This window comes from Leguminivora glycinivorella, chromosome 17 (assembly GCF_023078275.1).
Source record: "Leguminivora glycinivorella isolate SPB_JAAS2020 chromosome 17, LegGlyc_1.1, whole genome shotgun sequence".
NCBI classification, from domain to species: domain Eukaryota; kingdom Metazoa; phylum Arthropoda; class Insecta; order Lepidoptera; family Tortricidae; genus Leguminivora; species Leguminivora glycinivorella.
Genome location: NC_062987.1, coordinates 9,756,438 through 9,780,564, shown reverse-complemented (window position 1 = coordinate 9,780,564; position 24,127 = coordinate 9,756,438). Strand labels below are relative to the sequence as shown.

General features: G+C 38.3%; 2 protein-coding genes across 2 annotated transcripts in view; both read right to left on the bottom strand.

Annotated features, from left to right (window-relative positions):
- Nucleotides 1-9,992: 9,992 nt before the first annotated feature.
- Nucleotides 9,993-12,496, bottom strand: LOC125235593. Its single transcript, XM_048142191.1, has 2 exons — nt 12,314-12,496; nt 9,993-10,320 (listed from the first exon to the last, which is right to left on the bottom strand). The coding sequence occupies exons 1-2, from the start codon at nt 12,494-12,496 to the stop codon at nt 10,069-10,071; spliced, it is 435 nt and encodes a 144-aa protein (XP_047998148.1). The 3' UTR covers nt 9,993-10,068.
- Nucleotides 12,497-12,520: 24 nt separating this feature from the next.
- The window catches only part of LOC125235592, a 34,658-nt gene continuing 23,051 nt past the window's right edge, over nt 12,521-24,127 (bottom strand). Inside the window, exon 3 of the mRNA XM_048142190.1 lies at nt 12,521-12,679. Coding sequence (XP_047998147.1) covers nt 12,521-12,679 — 159 coding nt within the window. The remainder of the gene's footprint in view (nt 12,680-24,127) is intronic.

Here is a 24,127-nt window from a genome sequence, read left to right as displayed (position 1 = left end):
GGGGCTTCGCCCCCCGAGGCCCCCTTTTCTTTACTCTTAAGGATCACAAGAAAACTTTTTTTTTTGTTTTTTTTTTTTCGTTGGGAATGCGTTTACGCATACCGCCGGGTCTGAGGTGGTGGGCGAACCGGTCGGTTATGTGGGGCTCGAGGCTGTAAAGAGTCCCCCCTACCCACTAAACCCCACGGTGTCCTCTCACCGCTTTGTGTGCGGGGTCCCGGGAAGCTGTAAAGTGCATCCGCGGCCCAGACTGACGCGACACAGAGATTCCTCACTGTGGGAGCGCTTCCTGGACACAAGGGTCGCACTCTCCAACTCGAGAGCCAGCGTATTGGGCGGGGGCGCTCTCATGCATCCCTCGCCCGCTGGCTGTCTTTAGGGTGGCAGGTTCCGCTCGTGAGCGGCACGTCTGCGACCTATGCATCACAAGAAAACCTTAACCCAACTTATTTTAAATACAACGTTGATCTTTCTTTTATGCGGGGGGCTTCACCCCCCGAGCCCCCCTTTGTTTGCTCTGAAAGGTCACAAGAAAACGCTAACCCAACTTATTTTAAATACTACGTTAATCTTTCTTTTATGCGGGGGGCTTCGCCCCCCGAGCCCCCCTTTGTTTGCTCTAAAAGGTCACGAGAAAACGCTAACTCAACTTATTTTAAATACAACGTTGATCTTTCTTTCATGCGGGGGGCTTCGCCCCTCGAGCCCCCCTTTGTTTGCTCTTAAAGGTCACAAGAAAACCTTAACCAAACTTATTTTAAATACTACGGTAATCTTTCTTTTATGCGGGGCGCTAACCCAACTGATCTAAAATACTACATTGATCTTTCTTTCATGCGGGGGCTTCGCCCCCCGAGCCCCCCTTTGTTTGCTCTTAAAGCTCACAAGAAAACGCTAACCCAACTGATCTTAAATACTACGTTGATCTTTCTTTCATGCGGGGGGCTTCGCCCCCCGAGCCCCCCTTTGTTTGCTCTTAAAGGTCACAAGAAAACGCTAACTCAACTTATTCTAAATACTACGTTGATCTTTCTTTCATGCGGGGGGCTTCGCCCCCCGAGCCCCCCTTTGTTTGCTCTTAAAGGTCACAAGAAAACGCTAACCCAACTGATCTTAAATACAACGTTGATCTTTCTTTCATGCGGGGGCTTCGCCCCCGAGCCCCCTTTGTTTGCTCTTAAAGGTCACAAGAAAACGCTAACTCAACTTATTCTAAATACTACGTTGATCTTTCTTTCATGCGGGGGCTTCGCCCCCGAGCCCCCTTTGTTTGCTCTTAAAGGTCACAAGAAAACGCTAACCCAACTTATCTTAAATACTACGTTGATCTTTCTTTCATGCGGGGGGCTTCGCCCTCCGAGCCCCACTTTGTTTGCTCTTAAAGGTCACAAGAAAACGCTAAACCAATTTATTCTAAATACTACGTTGATCTTTCTTTCATGCGAGGGGCTTCGCCCCCCGAGCCCCCCTTTGTTTTCTCTTAAGGGTCACAAGAAAACGCTAACCCAACTTATTTTAAATACAACGTTGATCTTTCTTTTATGCGGGGGGCTTCGCCGCCCGAGCCCCCCTTTGTTTACTCTGAAAGGTCACAAGAAAACGCTAACCCAACTTATTTTAAATACTACGTTAATCTTTATTTTATGTGGGTTGCTCTTAAATGTCACAAGAAAACGCTAAACCAATTTATTCTAAATACTACGTTGATCTTTCTTTCATGGGGGGCTTCGCCCCCCGAGCCCCCCTTTGTTTGCTCTTAAAGGTCACAAGAAAACGCTAACCCAACTTATTTTAAATACAACGTTGATCTTTATTTAATGCGGGGGGCTTCGCCCCCCGAGCCCCCCTTTGTTTGCTCTTAAAGGTCACAAGAAAACCTTAACCCAACTTATTTTAAATACAACGTTGATCTTTCTTTTATACGGGGGGCTTCGCCCCCCGAGCCCCCCTTTGTTTGCTCTGAAATGTCACAAGAAAACGCTAACCCAACTTATTTTAAATACTACGTTAATCTTTCTTACATGCGGGGGGCTTCGCCCCCCGAGCCCCCCTTTGTTTGCTCTTAAAGGTCACAAGAAAACGCTAACCCAACTGATCTTAAATACTACGTTGATCCTTCTTTCATGCGGGGGGCTTCGCCCCCCGGGCCCCCCTTTGTTTGCTCTTAAAGCTCACAAGAAAACGCTAACCAAACTGATCTTAAATACTACGTTGATCTTTCTTTCATGCGGGGGGCTTCGCCCCCCGAGCCCCCCTTTGTTTGCTCTTAAAGGTCACAAGAAAACGCTAACCCAACTTATTCTAAATACTACGTTGATCTTTCTTTCATGCGGGGGGCTTCGCCCCCCGAGCCCCCTTTTGTTTGCTCTTAAAGGTCAGAAGAAAACGCTAAACCAATTTATTCTAAATACTACGTTGATCTCTCTTTCATGCGGGGGCTTCGCCCCCCGAGCCCCCCTTTGTTTGCTCTTAAGGTCACAAGAAAACGCTAACTCAACTTATTTTAAATACAACGTTGATCTTTCTTTTATGCGGGGGTCTTCGCCCCCCGAGCCCCCCTTTGTTTACTCTGAAAGGTCACAAGAAAACGCTTACCCAAATTATTTTAAATACTACGTTAATCTTTCTTTTATGCAGGGGGTTTCGCCCTCCGAGCCCCCCTTTGTTTGCTCTTAAAGGTCACAAGAAAACGCTAACCCAACTGATCTTAAATACTTCGTTGATCTTTCTTTCATGCGGGGGGCTTCGCCCCCCGAGCCCCCCTTTGTTTGCTCTTAAAGGTCACAAGAAAACGCTAACTCAACTTATTCTAAATACTACGTTGATCTTTCTTTCATGCGGGGGGCTTCGCCCCCGAGCCCCCTTTGTTTGCTCTTAAAGGTCACAAGAAAACGCTAACCCAACTGATCTTAAATACAACGTTGATCTTTCTTTCATGCGGGGGCTTCGCCCCCGAGCCCCCTTTGTTTGCTCTTAAAGGTCACAAGAAAACGCTAACTCAACTTATTCTAAATACTACGTTGATCTTTCTTTCATGCGGGGGCTTCGCCCCGAGCCCCCTTTGTTTGCTCTTAAAGGTCACAAGAAAACGCTAACCCAACTTATCTTAAATACTACGTTGATCTTTCTTTCATGCGGGGGGCTTCGCCCTCCGAGCCCCACTTTGTTTGCTCTTAAAGGTCACAAGAAAACGCTAAACCAATTTATTCTAAATACTACGTTGATCTTTCTTTCATGCGAGGGCTTCGCCCCCGAGCCCCCTTTGTTTTCTCTTAAGGGTCACAAGAAAACGCTAACCCAACTTATTTTAAATACAACGTTGATCTTTCTTTTATGCGGGGGGCTTCGCCGCCCGAGCCCCCTTTGTTTACTCTGAAAGGTCACAAGAAAACGCTTACCCAACTTATTTTAAATACTACGTTAATCTTTCTTTTATGCGGGGCTTCGCCCTCCGAGCCCCCCTTTGTTTGCTCTTAAAGGTCACAAGAAAACGCTAACCCAACTTATTTTAAATACTACGTTAATCTTTATTTTATGTGGGGGCTTCGCCCCCCGAGCCCCCCTTTGTTTGCTCTTAAATGTCACAAGAAAACGCTAAACCAATTTATTCTAAATACTACGTTGATCTTTCTTTCATGCGGGGGGCTTCGCCCCCCGAGCCCCCCTTTGTTTGCTCTTAAAGGTCACAAGAAAACGCTAACCCAACTTATTTTAAATACAACGTTGATCTTTATTTAATGCGGGGGCTTCGCCCCCGAGCCCCCTTTGTTTGCTCTTAAAGGTCACAAGAAAACCTTAACCCAACTTATTTTAAATACAACGTTGATCTTTCTTTTATACGGGGGGCTTCGCCCCCGAGCCCCCCTTTGTTTGCTCTGAAATGTCACAAGAAAACGCTAACCCAACTGATCTTAAATACTACGTTGATCTTTCTTTCATGCGGGGGGCTTCGCTCCCCGAGCCCCCCTTTGTTTGCTCTTAAAGGTCACAAGAAAACGCTAACCCAACTTATTCTAAATACTTCGTTGATCTTTCTTTCATGCGAGGGGCTTCGCCCCCCGAGGCCCCCTTTTCTTTACTCTTAAGGATCACAAGAAAACTTAACCCAACTTATTTTAAATACAACGTTGATCTTTCTTTTATGCGGGGGGCCTCGCCCCCCGAGCCGCCCTTTGTTTGCTCTGAAAGGTCACAAGAAAACGCTATCCCAACTTATTGTAAATACTACGTTAATCTTTCTTTTATGCGGGGGGCTTCGCCCCCCGAGCCCCCCTTTGTTAGCTCTTAAAGGTCACAAGAAAACGCTAACCTAACTTTTCTTAAATACTACGTTGATATTTCTTTCATGCGGTGGGCTTCGCCCCCCGAGCCCCCCTTTGTTTGCTCTGAAAGGTCACAAGAAAACGCTATCCCAACTTATTTTAAATACTACGTTAATCTTTCTTTTATGCGGGGGGCTTCGCCCCCCGAGCCCCCCTTTTCTTTGCTCTTAAGGATCACAAGAAAACCTTAACCCAACTTATTTTAAATACAACGTTTATCTTTCTTTTGCGGGGGCTTCGCCCCCGAGCCCCCCCTTTGTTTGCTCTGAAAGGTCACAAGAAAACGCTAACCCAACTTTTTTTAAATACTACGTTGATCTTTCTTTCATGCTTCCCCCCTCGAGCCCCCCTTTTTCTGTTCTTATCTTCCGGCACCATCATCAGGCCTTGAAACCTAATCGTAGTCATAGTCCATTACAAGACTTTTCTAAGAAGCCCAAAAACAGCTATGATACGATGTTCCATCATGTAGTTCCAGTTCATATCTTCCGGCTCCATCATCAGGCCCTTGAAACCTAATCGTAGTCAAAGTTCATTACAAGACTTTTCTAAGAAGCCCAAAAACAGCTATGATACGATGTTCCATCATGTAGTTCCAGTTCATATCTTCCGGCTCCATCATCAGACCTTGAAACCTAATCGTAGTCAAAGTTCATTACAAGACTTTTCTAAGAAGCCCAAAAACAGCTATGACACGATGTTCCATCATGTAGTTCCAGCTCATATCAAAGAGGCACGTTCCTACGCAAATCTTTGAACGTCTATTCTACCAACCAGCTTGAGCATCAAGTACAATTTTTCATGAAATTGCTTTGCCCTCTATGGAAAAATGGCTTATCGCCCACGCTTTTTATGACATGAATGAATTCTACATCTTTTAAATTATTTAATTAACTATCTAATTAACATTCACAAAACATTGTATCCATTCTATTCTAATTTTATATAATGCTCAATGGTCCTTAATGTAATTTAAAAATGTATTACCATATTTCGACATATCAAACTACGAATACTAATATAATAATTTTAATTTTAATATACCATGTAATAATTATGTACCTAAACCAATTGTGACGTGTAATATGTAACAATATTATAAATAAATGAGTATGAGTATGAGATAAAACGCAACTTTGTTATTCAGTTTTGAAGTAAGAGAGTCTTTACCAGTTTGCATGGTGAAAAATAATACGTATACTACCTATGTTATGTATGTAAACACTTTTTTGTACGTATGACAAGTTACGACATAACAATACAGTGTAGTTCTAGTATAAAGAAAGATGAAAGGTTTAACGCTTATATACACAGGAGTATCAAACCTCGCCTTACAATTTTAACGAAGACTCTTCTAAAGACAAACACCTCAGCACTCCAAAACCTAATTAAAGTTCAACATGTTTTTCAAAGCTAGTTCACCTGGCTGAGACTCCCCTACTACACGTTGTTTTCTTAATTAAAAATATACATATAATATACAATATACCAACATCAACACTACTAAAAAGTGCTTTAAGTCTAGAGAATGTAGTGTAGGGACGCTCAACCGTCCTAGCCGAATTTGACGCTAGTCGCCGATCGAAACGCAGTCTATCTCTGTCGCGTCTATACGGAAGAGTGATAGAGATACGATAACGATATTATCGTAAGCGTTTTTGCATTTGGCTACGTATCCAGTTAGTTGGCAGCATTTCCAAGCTTTGCTCATCGTATCTTCTTCTTTTTCTGCAGAACAGAAGTTAAGAATTAAGTTCGATATTCTTTAAGACTAGGCAGTTGTTATTACGAGTTTATTATCCTGCTAACCTAAGGTTGACTGTAAGGTATAAAATCACGTCAATTTGTCGCTGCGTTTTGCCGTAAAAGACGGACAAACAAACAGACACACGCACTTTCCCATTTATAATATCCCATTCCCATTTATATATTTGACCACCGATCTGGCGTAGTTGGTTTGGTAGTGACCCTGCCTACTAAGCCGCGGTCCCGGGTTCGAATCCCGGTAAGGGCATTTATTTGTGTGATGAGCACAGATATTTGTTCCTGTCATGGATGTTTTCTATGTATATAAGTATGTTTAGTAGTGTGTTTTCTATGTATGTATGTATATCGTCGCCTAGCACCCATAGTACAAGCTTTGCTTAGTTTGGGGCTAGGTTGATCTGTGTAAGGTGTCTCCAGTATTAAGCCCCATTTAGATGGTACGAGTTTCTCGCCCGTCTTGGTCGAGAAACTCGTATGACATTATCGTATGCGATAATCGCCTGGCGAGTATCGTACGAAAACGTTTACATTAGTGCGAGAAATAAAAACTCGCATACGAGTACCTATCGTATGCGAGACTCGCCAGGCGATTATCGCCAGGCGAAATAGTTTAGACGGAGAGTAGAATTTTCGGGAGATATTTCCATAACATTTCTCGACTCGTCTAAACCGGTTCTCGTATGACATTTTTTCTCGAACGTGCGATTATCGCACGAATCGGAGCGAACCGATTTTCATACGAGTTTTGCCTGTCAACTTGCGTGCCTAGTTGCTAATTATTTAATATGATTTTTTATAATATTGGGTTTACCTTGCATTTATTTGAATTTAAGATGAATAGTACCAAATATTATTAAAAACACTATAAATGATTTATGAAGGTCTCAATAATATACAATAGGGAAAATAATTATTTCGACCGTAGCGTTACCTAGCTAATAAAATCTTGGTTGCGATACTTGCGATTAGGTTTAGGATATTATTAAACATAGAATATAAATAACATTTTTTTTTAAATTATAGTAGGCATTTTGCCCCATAGATATATGGGGTAAAATGTCAGTAGGTAAACATTAACTGTATAATATTAATAGGCCGAATTTATTTTTGGTTTTAGCAGTTACGCAGCTGAAGGCAGCTATAAATATAAAAACACTCCCTGAATTCATTGCGAGACTCGTATACGATTCTCGCATTTTTTGTTTAAAATACAAATATTTATCGCCCTCTCTCGTGCGTACGCATAGTTTACTCTCGTACTTCGATAATCGTACGTCGAGGCGATAAACGTTCGACATCTAAATGGGCTTTAGTCTGGTTCAATTTAAATTTTTATTTCGAGAACCTTTCTCAAGAGTAGCGACACCCCGCCTTCTAAGTCTAACGGCAATTAAATCGCTATTTGTAAAGCCGCCAGCAATTTATTAATGATAACTCATATGTGGCAGATAGGGCCGCTAGTGATAAAAAATATATACACGAAAGTACTATTTACATTGTATTTACAACACAAAGACGTCAGGCACATCACACAATATTATTTACATGCATTCACAATTATAGCAATGATTTTCAAACAAATTTAGGAATACAAAGCGCTGCGTAGCAGTTTTCAGCGAGCGAGCAAATATTCAGCTTTTTTAAAAACAACAAGCGCGATAAGCGGCCGCCAGCACGCACATGGCCAGTGCGCGCGCTTCACACGAACCTCCATGGTGCTCAGGAGGCTAATACTGAGCCCATCGTTTAACAGCATCATTACAAATATAATTTACATATAGACATTGACACACGTTACGTATGTCACATTCCCCGCTCTCTAATTAGGCAAGTTTGTATCAAAGCACGAGACGGTGCCAAGTTACGTTCGGCTTAGGAACTTGGAACGCGCTTGTTTGTAATACATGCGAGTTATTAGCGCGCCAAATAGATACATTTGACAGATACGTGACAAGTATTGGTGCTTCAAAGTTTGCGGCGTGCTAAGTTTTCCGGGCAGAGTTCAAGAGAGTATTACTAGTAGAAGATAGATATTATTAATTAATTAATAATCTATATAAGTTTGTCTCTGGGGTACCAGTGTAACATCGCTTCGCTCCATCGTCCGTCTTTAGTCCTAGCTGTATGCCCAGCCCATCGCCATTTTAATTCACACGCCTTTCGCGCTGCGTCCATTACTTTTGTTTTTTGCCTTATTTCACTATTTCTGACTCTATCGCTCAACTTTATTCCTAGCATAATGCTTTCGGCCTTTCTTTGGAAAACTTGAATCTGTTTTATGCTATGTTTAGTAATCGGCCATGTTTGACATCCGTAGAGCAGAGTTGGGGTCACAACTGTGGTTGTTGTTCGTCATTACACAGGTCTTTTCTGGGTTCAGATATTATTAATTAATAATAAATAATTGTCGAGAGTCGGGACTTGCTTTAACATTAATCCCCGAAGCGTGTGTTTTAATATTAAATAGAAGGAACTACAATGCAGTATCGAATTGAAGAAATTATTGAGTGCGTTGCCGGATTTTAAGACAGCAGTACAATTAGTACGTTCTTTTCTTAGAGATTTGACGGCCATTATGGTTCGAAAATACCCTTTGTGTGTAGATTAATTTGTAAAAGGTTCGTTATCCTCTTGGGTACGTAGTGATCTTTTAATTATCGTAGGTTTCCCTGTTTTCTATTTCCTGCCCTCTACTTGTCCGGAAACGTTTTTACTAATTAAGAAGATGTGTAATCTACCTGGGCTCTAAGGATGCTTTAAGTTCATATAAATTATAATAATTATGTGCTACGACTTTTGAAATAAATGCAGAAAATAACCCATACATACCACAGATAAGTGTCGGCTGGTGAAAATTTCTGCTAGGAGACACTGAGCATAAAGAAACCTACCTTTAGCGTCAATTTCTGTAAGTCAACAAAAATATTTAAAATGCCTCGTTACATGATACTTAATTGCAACAACACAAAAATTATGAACACTCAATGGCCTGAGATATATTTAAAGTCACAGGAAAGTAACAACTTCAGTACAAAATCTGACACGCTCGGCCCTCATACAAATAGATGAACTTGATTCTTCTATCTAAATCTTATTCTGTGAAATAACCTGTTTTATGCATGTAGAGGTATTTTCTTAACTTTGATTAGAAATTATTTACAATTGTAACATTTGTAACCAATACGAACCGAAGCTCGATCCTAAAAAACGGTATTATTTCTGCTCCAATTGTTTTACTTTTGATTTCACATTTACAAACTTTTCTGTGACATTTGTTTGCGTATTAACATAGTTAGAAAACCATGTTCACGAGCATTAATAATATAAGTACTTTATCAACAAGATTTTGAAAACCTTTAAAGTTTTGCTGGTACCAGTAATATGTAAATAAAAGCTGCGAAATTGAAGAGAAAATAAAGAAATAAGTGACGTGTACTAGATGTAAACGAATTGTACAAACAATATTTAGAATGCCGTAGTGAAACATTTTCCAGGTATCAGAAAAGTTTTACCACATTCACCGATGCACACGAATTTCTATCTAGTCCTCTAGTCAAGAGTGCGACAGTTGACGCTTCGGGTAGGTAGTTCTCTTTCTTCCCTCTTCCGTATTCGAGTGACAGAGCTAGCTCATATCGTTGGCCATTAAACGTTTTTCTAGAGGCCCTGTCAACGAAGCCGAATAGCCTAGGAACCATCCGGTCTTGCTACTACTGGGAAAATAACTTAATTCTATAACAGTACTTTTTATGTCACCAAAAATTAAGTTTGGTAATTTGAAATAGTTTTTTTAGTTAAGCCACCAAAATTTGTGACAAAAAACGTATAATAGAATTAAAAAAAAATTATTTTAATTCACTAAAAATCAGGCGAAAATGGAATCAGGACTTTTGTTTTGTTAAAGGGGAAAACACCAGACATCATCAAATACAGGTTTTAATACATAACACTTAGAAAACAGAGCGTAGCTTGGGACAATTCACAGCACGACGCGGTAATGGCCGACGATCCTCTGACAGCTCCACCCGCGCCAACTAGTGACGCGACACCGACCGTAGGGCTTGACACAGCAAGCACCACAATCGGTTATTAGCTCGGCCTCCCTGATGAGAATTCTTCGCCCACGAAGACCAGCAGCAGCACCACAGAACTCCTGCACCTTCTGCGCCTTCCAAGTCGTTCCATCAGACTTGTGTCGCAGCCGATTGGAGCTCAGCATATCCGATAGCTTCTAAGACAAACGAAAACGATACCAATTGGCATCTCTCACTTCGAAAGTAATCTCCTAATGTTGAGGCCACATCAGAGTTACGATTTTATTACTGTTGGCCCTTTAAATACTAGTGTGGTATTTTTTTTTTCAACTGATGCGATATTATCCACTGCCAAGTGTTTGGCCTAAATTGAAAACATCATGTAGGCGAATATCGCACTCACAGCCAACAACTTTTAAGGAAGGATCATAGACATTTAAAACAACTTCCTATTAAATCAAATATCAAAGTCTAAAGGATAACATCACGACATTAGACTAATGGCGGCTGTCTTAAGGAAAACATCATGTAGATAATACTCTGCTTTTAGAGTAAGCTTCATGTAGACAACTATTATTATTTCATCAAGAAACATAATTAAAACAAAAACAACCAGCAAAAGAACTTGTGCTCTTTAAGCTGCTATATAATCAAGTTTTGTACAACAATCTCTTTAAAGTTATTAAGATCACGGGCTCTTTAAGAATTTGTATCATAAGCTCTTTAAGCTGATACGTCACATAGGCTCCCAAAGCATTAGTATCATAAGCTCTTTAAGCTGATACCTCACATAGGCTCTATAAGCTAAATTATATATGGGGCTCTTTATATGCTAAGCTAATTAATATATGGGCTCTTTGAGCTAAATTACACATGGGGCTCTTTAAGCTAATTTATATATGGGGCTCTTTAAGCTAATTTAAATATATGGGGCTCTTTAAGCATTTGTATCATAAGCTCTTTAAGCTGATACCTCACATCTCTTTAAACTAAATTATATTTATGGGAGCTCTTTAAGCATTGGTATAATAGCTCTTTAAGCTAATTTAAATATATGGGGCTCTTTAAGCATTTGTATCATAAGCTCTTTAAGCTGATACCTCACATCTGAAACTAAATTATATTTATGGGAGCTCTTTAAATTAAATTTTAAGCATTTATGGGGCTCTTTAGGCATTGGTATCATAGCTCTTTAAGCTGATACTTAACATGGGCTCTAAGATAATTTTATTTATTGGGCTCACTAAGAAACATTCGTATCATGGCTCGTTAAGCATTGGTGTCATAGCTCGCTAAGCTGACACTCCTCACAGGTTTGTTAATCATTCGTATCATAGCTCGCTAAGCTGATACATCTTACAGGCTCGCTAAGCATTGGTGTCATAGCTCGCTAAGCTGACACTCCTCACAGGTTTGTTAATCATTCGTATCATAGCTCGCTAAGCTGATACGTCTTACAGGCTCGCTAAGCATTGGTGTCATAGCTCGCTAAGCTGACACTCCTCACAGGTTTGTTAATCATTCGTATCATGGCTCGCTAAGCTGATACATCTTACAGGCTCGCTAAGCATTGGTGTCATAGCTCGCTAAGCTGACACTCCTCACAGGTTTGTTAATCATTCGTATCATGGCTCGCTAAGCTGATACGTCTTACAGGCTCGCTAAGCATTGGTGTCATAGCTCGCTAAGCTGACACTCCTCACAGGTTTGTTAATCATTCGTATCATAGCTCGCTAAGCTGATACATCTTACAGGCTCGCTAAGCATTGGTGTCATAGCTCGCTAAGCTGACACTCCTCACAGGTTTGTTAATCATTCGTATCATGGCTCGCTAAGCTGATACGTCTTACAGGCTCGCTAAGCATTGGTGTCATAGCTCGCTAAGCTGACACTCCTCACAGGTTTGTTAATCATTCGTATCATGCTCGCTAAGCTGATACGTCTTACAGGCTCGCTAAGCATTGGTGTCATAGCTCGCTAAGCTGACACTCCTCACAGGTTTGTTAATCATTCGTATCATGGCTCGCTAAGCTGATACGTCTTACAGGCTCGCTAAGCATTGGTGTCATAGCTCGCTAAGCTGACACTCCTCACAGGTTTGTTAATCATTTGTATCATGGCTCGCTAAGCTGATACGTCTAGGCTCGCTAAGCGTTTATCCTCACGGGCTCGTGGTACGTGCAGACTCACACTGCCTCGCAGGCGAGCAGACTCACACCGCCTCGTAGGCGAGCAGACTTGCACCGCCTCGTAGGCGAGCAGACTTGCACCGCCTCGCATAGGCGAGCAGACTGGCACCGCCTCGTAGGCGAGCAGACTCGCACCGCCGCGGCTAGGCACCGCCTCGCAGCGTGCAGACTCGCACCGCCGCATAGGCGAGCAGACTGGCACCGCCGCTCAGGCGTGCAGACTCGCACCGCCGCATAGGCGAGCAGACTGGCACCGCCGCTCAGGCGTGCAGACTCGCACCGCCGCATAGGCGAGCAGACTGGCACCGCCGCTCAGGCGTGCAGACTCGCATCGCCGCATAGGCGAGCAGACTCCTGCCAGTATATTCTGTAACCACAATTCTTAGGCAATAACTGTGTTCGCCATAACATTCTATGTTTAGATTAGTCGCACGAATTTAGGTAAGGTTCAACCCTTACTATTTTTTTTTATAAATGTAATTTATCTGTCTCTTTAGAATTAATTATAAATCTCGAGGAGAGAGACCTGTGCTCATCTATGAAGCATTTTATAGGGGTAATAATGATGACAGCTTCGAACAGATTGATACCTATGCAACCCGATGAACGACCATGAGATAGGTACTCAAATTCAGATACTCTATCAAGAATATTGATATCTTTTTTTTTAAACATGTACATGCTCACAGTGTTGACTCTAGGTATTCCAACATGGTTTAGCTATACCAAGATATCAATTGTTCTATTAAAATCACTTCCATTTCAAGACATGTAATTGTTCTATGCAAATTGATACATCAATATTTTATTGTGTATTTATCTTTTTACCAGTTAGTAGTACATTCGTTGCACTTGTCCCATGACATTGACAATTTTATACTTCAAATTATTCAAACAAGGAACTTTAGTTAAAAATACTCAACTTGTGTCAGTCTTACATGCATCAAACTTGGCAACCATTAACATTTTACCTTCAGTTGCTTCTCATCAAATATTTACTTCACTGCCAATAATTCCTTGCACCATACAGTTTGGTGACAACTCCCATCATGCAGCTGGAGCAATGTGAAGCTATTTTGAATTCTAACAACATATAACATTTCACATAAATTAGATACAAATATAATTTGTCAAAATAAATAAGTAACATTATTTTCCTTCACTCATTAACTTGATTCTCTCATGAACGCTTGAAGCTGAACTTAGATGTATCATCTACCCTGGGCAATGTGATTATAGATAACCCAATAATTTTCATCACTAATCAAGACTTTGCTCTCATACTAAAAGGAAATATTAATTTTCCATCACAACATCATATGACCAACAATTAACAATTTTAGATGTTCTGCAAAAATGATAACATCAATCATGTTCCCTGTCTATTTTATTCATTCATATTACTGCCTGATATAGCACTGTCAACATTAACAGTTGGTACCTGACTCAAAGATGACAAAAGTAAGGATAAGTCAACTCACACACTCTTTTATATCCATATGCCACATTCTAGCAAAACAGTATAATAAATCAATGACATGAGTGACATGATCTTGTTAACAATACATATCACCTCAATCCTTCTACTTGTACATCACAGGCCCTTGGTGGTCATGCTAGCCTGTTCTATTTTATTTCTAAAACATTGACACATTAGCTCTATTTTAGTTATTCAGTGTCCATGTCCACTCATATCCTTGGGAAGTCCAAGAGGCTCATAATATAGTCATTTGTATGTGAGTTTTATATTTGATCAGTAATAAATTGACATTATTTTAACTCTGAACTACTATTTATTACTTCAAATTACATATGTGAATATCAATCACATAAAAGTGAAACCTCATATGATATAATTTGACCTTACCATGTTCAATTTTGTCCCGCTTACTATATTTTATGTACCTCCATTTACACAGAACAATATTACACATATTTGTGCAATCAAAATGATTCCTGCAAAATGCAGGAACTAGGCTTCTATTATGGGTGTGCAGATTGGCAGACACCCATCCATCTTGTTCATCTCTCTGGTAAATTATAACTTCAGGATAACATGTTTATTCTGTGAACATACAATTGAAGCAACAACTTTTCCTGAAATTACATTTATTACCAACATGCTTCCATAATTAATAATGCCACACTTCACACAACACTCTCAATTTTGTGAAAAGAGAAACATGCTGTTCAATATCCCATGACAGCAATGCCGGTAATGCATAAATAGGTATTTAAGATTCCATTATATTATTAATTGCAATAATAACATCCAAGGAGTAATATTCACACACCACACAGGTAGTTCTCAACTAATTACCTTCATTCAGTGCTTAAAATATTTTTAGTGACAATAATAGGTACTCAATATTAAATCACCAAACTCTCATAATGGTAACTTATGGGGTAATTAATAACCAATACTTTTTGAAGTTAAATTATAGAATCCAGTAAAAACCATTAGGTATAGACAAAGTGTTCTAATAAAGCTCAATAATAAATCAAAAACCTTAACTGATAAAATATCATAAGCATTTCCAACGCAACTACAGAACTTTCTGCGCTGGTTACCGATGAATGGATTTTATATGATTAGGATCCAGGGCAATTATTATGGTGCCTGACTATGATGTTATTGTAGTCATCTAGCTGCCATAGTTGGCATTCATAGTCCATATTATTATTACTGTTCTTTGAATATTTTGAAGAGTAGACTAAGAGTCAATGGCAATAAAATTATTAATGACATCAGTCCATGTCAATAAAGATAAGAATTAAGACTGCTGCTTATGCGCAATAGGTAAAAACTCTTCTTTAACAAGTGTATAACATAACATTTCACAAGTTGTCCTTGATTCAAGATCTCATACAGTAACATTCAGTTCTTGAACTTGTCACAACATATATAAATTATAACTTACGTGACTTGAACATAGTTCCAATAATTGAAACGACACGATAAAGCTTACCATAGGTACTCTGTAATTCTACCACCTTTTTGTATTGTATCCAAGTCGTATAACGACATGGCCTTCAATCACGTACTGGATCATCAGTAACTTACTTAACCTTTTCTTCTCGAAAATATGCCTTACCAAGGCTTTACCGATTATCTGTTTTCAGTATTCAATGATGAATGGTGCCAGAAGTATAGTAAATTCACAAGAACCGGCGTTACTTTCGTGAACAATAATGAGTAGGCAAATACGGCTTTTACGCCAATTACAATATATCGCACGTGTAGTTCACGGATCTCACTTCTGACCTGTTAAAGGGGAAAACACCAGACATCATCAAATACAGGTTTTAATACATAACACTTAGAAAACAGAGCGTAGCTTGGGACAATTCACAGCACGACGCGGTAATGGCCGACGATCCTCTGACAGCTCCACCCGCGCCAACTAGTGACGCGACACCGACCGTAGGGCTTGACACAGCAAGCACCACAATCGGTTATTAGCTCAGTCCCTATTGAAAGTCCATGGTATGAAAATGAAAAATTGGCTAAATAGTAATCAGAAAACAACCAAAAAGGGTAGAATATATTTCTATAAGTTATTTCGTTGGATTACATTACAAAATGAATGTATAATACATTATAATACTCGTTGTAATTGTATAGATTTAAATAAATAATTTTATTAGTTCAAATTAATGACCGTCAAGGAACAAAAACTAATTGAGTCGCTATTAGACCGTTTTCACATTATCCCATCCGATAACGGATGTCGGAAGGATATCAATAGATGAATCCAAGATTCCGCCTGTAATGTATGGGATATCGGTCCGACATCCGATATCGGATCGGATAATGCGAAAACGCACTTAGGTCTACATTTTACACTTTTGAAAACCAAGATTAATTAGAGTCAGTTGTATGGTCGGTATGTAGTGTAAATAAAAAGTCGAAAAGTAGTAGGTTCCTTCTATACTTTTTACTATGTATTTTATATTTCAATAGGCAGGCTTCTGTACCCATATTACAGTACTTTCAATATGTGCTATCCTATAATTAAATTCGGACACTCGCGTAGACACTTCTAATATTATTTGAATGGCATTACCAACATTAAATCTCCTTTTGAAAATAAATTTTAAAGAATATCCCACTATCAGATCAGAGCCACTGGTATTTATTTTAAAACCTATAATAAATAAATCCGATTAACCTTTGGGTTGTCTGCTGTCGAATTTAATTATTTTCATAGAAAATATTTTAATTTGTATCCTTCCAGCTCGAGATTCTTGGAAGCCCTGTAAATTTTTCTTTGTGACAACAAGATATGACATATCAGGAAATTTACACATACTTACATACATTACATACATTTATTGTAATAAACGTAGTACAAGTGACCAAGATAAAGATGATACAGTAGGGTATTTTTAAAGTTTATGTAATGAAGAAGTAAAATTGCGGCCTTTTTTAGGTATTTCTATTTATGGAATAAATTGGAAATATCTAATACCTACATACTTATTATATATTGGTAGCCGCTCCATTCGTTCAATATTCGTTCGCAATTCATTTTGACATTTAAGTCATTTGAGCATATTATGACAAAAGGTATTTTGATAAAGAGTTTTTAGTGTGTCGCAGTTCCATTTGCAATTTTGATACTTATGTCTTTATACACTAAGTTGGTTATGGCATGAAAGATTTTTTTCCTAAGCAGATAAGAAGTTAACGTTATTAGCATCAACAAGAATGTTATAAATGCAATTTAGACCCAGATTTTTAAAACATTTTTGTTATGAATTGTGCGTCCTTGTATTTAATGTCATTGCAGTAGCTTGTACTTATCAACTTATAATATAAATAAAACATAAAAAAAATGAATTAAAAAAGCTGTAATATCTACGACCTACGTATGCGACGACTGAGATTTGAACCCGTGACCTGTACCTTGTAAGTCTAACGATAATCGCCGGGGCTATACCTGGCCGTGACATATGGGTCGAAATTAGACTTTGCATAGCTTTCACGTGTTTGTAACAAGCGTTGCTTCAACGATTCTGAAGAATACATTTCACAAGATGACGGAGATTTGTCAAATGGTAGAAGAGAAAAACGTGAGATAGATGTATGTACTGACAAGTATATACTCTTTTCGACGACTGTCAAATCGCATGCCTAAAATAAATATGTAATTTTTTTAATTACTTTGGACTTTATTATCGGTGGGAAACGTCTGTTTTTAATCTACCTAAAATATTACGTATGTAGAAATAGGCATGTAATGAGTAGGAACACTCAAAGGATACGACAGATGGCGCCACCCTATTAGTCCGTGAGACGTGAGAGCGAGAAGCTGATAATTATGTTTTTTTCTCTCTCTCACACATATGAATGACAGTGACATGCCTAGACTCTTGCATAGGCGCCGCCTGGCGGGGTAAAATGTCAGTGTGCCTCCTCATTTACGTTAATGTGTAATAGAAGAACAGAATAAAAAGCATGCGACACGGCTCATCACCTACTCTCGGCCCAGCTCCACTGGCGTGGTGATTTGCCATATGGATTCCTAAATGTAAGACACTAAGGTCCAAACCAAACCACGCAAAAAATGTAAATATATTATTAAATTAAAGTGTTAAATAAAGGTCAAACTTATTGGGTGGATTATCATGCTGTTAATATTGTTAAATAGGGACAGTAAAAGTCAACCTCGTACTATTATCTGTTCCTAATTTGCCCGGTCAAATATTTAGATTTTTTTATTTCCATATAAATATATTGGTGGTTTTTATATGCTAAATATCTGAAATATTATGTGCTATTCATTTCTGCTTAAAAATATCTGTTGTTATATTTGCTCTAGAGCACGTTAGAAAAAAATCAAAAATTCTATATCATTAAAAAAAGTCTTATTTCCCGTCATATATTTAGGTGGCTTCGGGTTGTAAACCTTAAAACTGATTTTTTTTTACATGTGTCCACCATTAAATTACTGTGAGGTATTGAATGGCAATCGTCGACGCCAGACGCCGACAGAAATGTAATCTGGCTCTGTCGCGCCAATACGGAACAGCGATTGAGATAGAGAACTACGAAACAGATATTATCGTGAGCATTTTTGCATTTGACTACGTACCCGAGTCTGCCCTATGGCGCTTAAATAAAGCTTCGGCTAAATAAAGCTTTGTTCCCAGCTTTCACGAGAAATTCAACGTACGTTTTCATCGAAATAAAATAAATACACACGAGTATTTTATAGATGTACCTAACATACCAAACAAATAGTAGTATAGGTTAAGCTAAATATACATGAGCTTTACATAAGCGACCGACGGGCAGGATACACGTTTCCTTTTATACATCCGAGAGACTCATTCGCTATCTCGGGGTATCTTTATTTATCTTTCTATTAAACTTTACCTCTATTGAGTTTACAAAGTCCTGAGTGAGTTAAATATTAGTACTCTAGAACCTTGTGGGTTCTTTGTGAGTAAGCTTTTCTTGACTTTGAGATTCTGTAGTTTAATTTTAAGACTTTCAGTATTTGTCTTTCAGTTAGTGTAAATGTCAATTGACTCTCGTTAAACATGTATTATGTAATATATGATTTGTAAGTTGGGCGACGGAGTTGCTGCACTTGATGAAGCATGGTTTAACCTCTTTCACACTAGGCGAGAACTGAAACACCAGCGCGCTGATTTCCCATCTTCGTCACCTGACATGATATTCTCCTGACAGTTGTGCGGCCGCGGCTGCTGCTCTCGCATCGGACTTACCTTCATCATCATTTGCGTAAGTGCCACAATCTTACGGACGCTGCTTAATACATCATATAATTGATGACAAAGAGGTGAATGTTGCCAAACCTTTTATCATTCCGTTAGTTACATTGAAGGTAAAAATATATGGAATTCATGGCCTGGTAAAATCTCTTAATCGTCTTGAGCATTAAAAATGTAAGTACTTTCTGTATTTAATGTACAAAAAGACATTTTTTTTAACTCAGTATTTTTATTCGATCAAAATCCATACGTTGTTTACTTACGTATAGCAAATTCATTTGTACGCAATCATACAGAATATTTGATTCAAAAGCAAATATTTTCACAGCAATGCAAGCAATTTTTTTCTATTAGTTTACTTTTCACAGTGTACATCGACACAAAACAACGTAGAAATAGCATGTAGCGGTAAATATAGAAACAGCCTTCTGGTACCACTTTAATAGTAAGTATTTTGTGTGAAAAAAAAGTATTTTACACCACACCAACTGGTAAAGATTCTCTTTGCTATTCGAAAACGGATAGCAAAATTGCATTTTGTACACAAGAGTGCAAAATAATTTCATACATATTTTAACTTGATGTCTTAATTAAGCTGGCTGATAGAATTTATACCTATAATTGGTGATTTTGAATATTAAATATTGAATAAATTGATGGATCAGATTCTGATTTAGTATGATGTCTTACAGTTAGTATTTTGTTCGTGTTGGTGTGGTGTGAATGACAGTTGTGGCAAAAATGTCTCATAAATATAAAAGACCTCGTACTTCGTTCTTTTACGTTCTCTCTAATGCTAAAAAAATAAAACCGCCTTAAAAAAAAAGCGTGTTACAAAACACGGAGAAACTAAAAAGCCAAAAATAATAAACCTTCGAATTCAGATTTCTTATCGGATTGAAATAATCTAAACATCCAAATTATAAACAAATCAATTATTTTTGTTGGTGACCTGTTCGTCGCCTTGCTATTTCCTGTTTGCCCTACCCAACCATACGCAGGCTGGTCCCGACTCCAAAAATAATTGATTTGTTTATAATTTGGATGTTTAGATTGGTGTACTCGCCGACAAACTTTTCATCGAATATCATTTCATCGACAACAAATCATCGAAAGTTTAGTTCGAGTAAAATTGTTTCTAATTTTGTTTCAACTACTATTTATTTGAAATTTTCTTAATTATAAATACTATTCAACGAATATTGTTTCATCGCTGATTCGTTTCAAAGTACTTCAAATAGCAGAACTGCAAAACATATATTCGACGTTCTTCTCATTTGTCGTACTAATAGATTAATAGACCTGCAATTAAACTATGACCATTGGCTTAAATCCTAGAGTAGGTTTAGGTTAGGTTATAACTGTGACCACACACAAAAACGACCAGCTTACAGACCTGCAGTTCAAATTTAGAACTGTCACTTGATGGGATCGCCAAGCGCTCTACAGACTCCACACAGTCCGGCGTGACGAATGAAACGTAATAATAGGCGAGACGACTAAAGAAAACTAATTAGTCTGGCAGTTAGATTATCAAAAAAAAGTCTACGGCTTGATTTTACTTTTGTTCTAGACACGTATTTTTATTTTTTTCCGATAAGAAATCTGAATTCGAAGGTTTATTATTTTTGGTTTTTTAGTTTCTCCGTGTTTTGTAACTGGTAAACGAAAAATGACGACAGTACAGTGCGTAGTGCGATTTCTCCAAGAAGTTTCGCTTGACGTCACGCCTAGGTACAATTTTCTACAGACTCCACTTGACGAATGAAGTGACGTGACACAGTGCCCCTTGACTCCAGAACTTTGATGCTCTATATCTTTGTATTTTTTCATCAATTAGAAAAAATGACTAAGTAATATGTGTTCAGTATTTTTGGACTATCTAAGTGACGGACTAAACAGAATGCCATTTTTTTATTTATTTATTTATTTATGTTATGGAGAACAAACAGCTATAAAACTAGCAATATACAACAAGATATGATTCAGAAAGTCAATTACAGGATCTCACAGATAGATACAAAGTAATATTAATTAAACTAATGCTAGCACTTATACCAACGCACACACATGCTCACAAAAGTGGAATATAAAGAAAGAGAAAACAAAACAGAAAGTTAAGTAAGATAACACTAACAGTCAACATAAGTATTCAATTAAAAAGGAAAATAAATAATAATAATCACTCACAAAAAACACCGCTTAGCCAATAATTGCCTCACATTCGAAACTTTACAATTAAAAATATCAATGTCAATGTCCTTCGACAACTCATTTAGCTGACGACTCGCTCGAACTAGGAAGCTATTTTGTCTATACCTGGATGATGCAGTCTTGACAGATAAAGGGGGATAGTACCTCTTAGAACGAAAGGGGGTATTAAAAGCAAGCTTACCAAGTAACTCAGAACAATCAGCTGCACCACTGGTAATATTCAAGAGAAAGGAAATATCAGATATGTCACGTCTTTTTCTCAGTGGTAATAGGTGGTGCTTCTTACAAATACTTAAATAACTGGATGAACTATAGTAATGCTTTAGTTTGTAGCATAAAATTTTTATGAATTTTTGTTGCACGCGCTCAATCCGGTCCACATAAGTGTTATAGCAAGGGTTCCAAACCTGTGATGCGTATTCTAATTTACTCCTCACGTATGAACAATAAAGGACTTTAAGGGTTTTAGCTTGAGTGAAGTATATGGAATTACGCATTATAAAACCTAAAGATTTAAGTGGACCACTAATAATGCTATCAATGTACCTATCAAATAAAAGTTTGGAGTCATGAATAACCCCCAAGTCCTTCATGTAGGTTACTCGCTCAAGCGGGTGGCCTTTAAGTGTATATGATGTAGAAGTCAGGTTACGTTGACGGGAAAATGTAATAGAAAAACACTTGGAAGGATTTAGCTCTAGCTTATTAACTTCGCAGTACTCATCCAGGCGTTCTAGATCGGACTGAAAAGACAGGAAGTTATGATTGGATTTTACCTTATTAATGATTTTCATGTCATCCGCGAAGCAAAGAAGTTTCGAATGCAAAAACACTTGCCTATATCGTTAACAAAAATGTTGAATAAAAGTGGACCAAGCAAAGACCCTTGAGGGACGCCAATTGGGACTGTCACCCATCCAGATATATAGTTATTAACCACGACAGCTTGAGACCTATTATTGATATAAGAGGAGAACCACCTCAGCAAATCCCCATGTATTCCCATGTCATATAACTTGCATAACAATAAGCCATGGTCTATCCTATCAAAACACTTGCTATAGTCAGTATAAATAACGTCGACCTGAAGGCCACTGTCCATAGCTTCGGTGACGTAATCGTTTAGTAGAACAAGATTAGATACAGTTGACCTACGTTGCAAAAACCCATGCTGAAAATCACTAAAAGAACATTTAAAAGTGTCATAAACTTGTTTGAACACAATTTTTTCTAATATTTTTGAAAGTATACATAGTTTCGATATCGGTCTATAATTAGTTATTTCAGTTTTAGGTCCCTTTTTATGAACAGGGGTGATAAAAGCTGACTTCCATATGGAGGGAATTAAACATTCAGCGAACGATCGCCGAAAAAGTAAAACAATTGGACTTTTTTTTATTTTTTTTATTATAAATGGGCTTACTCTTGACCACAGACTAGCCAAACTCTCAGCACAGTTAATTAGAAACTGAGCAGGTAACTCATCAGGCACTGGGGACTTGGAAGGATCTAGTTTTAGTAATAAGTTAGTGACAACGTCCGGATTAATTTCAATTCTATTTAAACTAGCCGTGGACTCGTTACTACACGAAGGTAAATGGTCAATATTAGGAGGGCTCGAGGTTGTGAATGTGGTAAAAAATACTCTGAAAAAGCATTACAAATATCAAAACCTGAATTTACTATTCTGTCCCCATACTTCAGGCTGCCGGGTAAACTATGGGAGGATGAGCGAGACTTTACGAACGACCAAAATTGTTTTGGGTTAGTGGCAATATTTTTTTCCACCCGTTGCATATATGAAACAAAACAAGAATCCTCTAATTTACGTACTCTTTCTCTTAGAATGTTAAACGATACTAGGTCAGATAAATTCTTATATGTTTTATATTTTCTTAAATATTTGTATTTTTCTTTAATTGCTTTTTTCAAGGAAAGAGAATACCATATGGGATAGTTATCATTTTTAACTATTTTACTGGGTATAAATTTATTCCTAAGTTTTTTAAAAGTTACGTAAAAGAAATCGACAGCTTGGTCTAAAGTACGGTCAGAAAACTCAGACACCCAATCAATAGAAGCTAGCTCTTTATTGATAGATTTATAATCACCTTTGTTGTAAAAATATTTTACCCTAGAGGCTGATTGAAGTGGTAAGACGGTGGTAAAGTTAATACGAATAGTTATAGGCTCGTGGTAGGGATCAATAGGGACGAGGGGCATAGGACAATCACTGACACATAAAGAGTCATTAGATAATACTTCATCCAGTAACTTACCAAACCGGTTTAAGATTCCGTTATATTGATTCAAGTTAAGAATATTAATTTCATCAATTAAGCTACATTCATCATTACTAGAATAGGAAGACGGAACCATCACCGAGTTACGACTTGACCACTGATGTAGTCGTCATTTATTTATTTATTTATTTTATAGTATCCTTAACCCACAAGTGAGTACAGTTTCCACTGTTTAGCTCTCCGCAACCCGTTGATCAATACCTGCAATTCAAAATTAGAACGGCCACTATTAATGACGGGGTCGACACTCCGCACAGTCTGGCGTGAATCAGAACGTCGGCGTGACGGCCGGAACAATCCGGCTGGTGTTTTCAATTTCCTACCGTCTGGCTGTAGTATTTTTAGAACACAGAACGAGGTTGTAGCTTGATTTTTGTTACCTATAGGGTAAACTCGCCTCGTTCGGTGACACGCCTAATTCGGTGAAACAACCAAAAATCGTCTTTCGGAATAGTGCTTCAAAGCTCGTATCACCGAATTAGGCGTGTCAGCGAATGAGGCGAGTTTACCCTACTGTTTTTATAAATAAAAAAGTATGGAGGTATAAGTAAAGG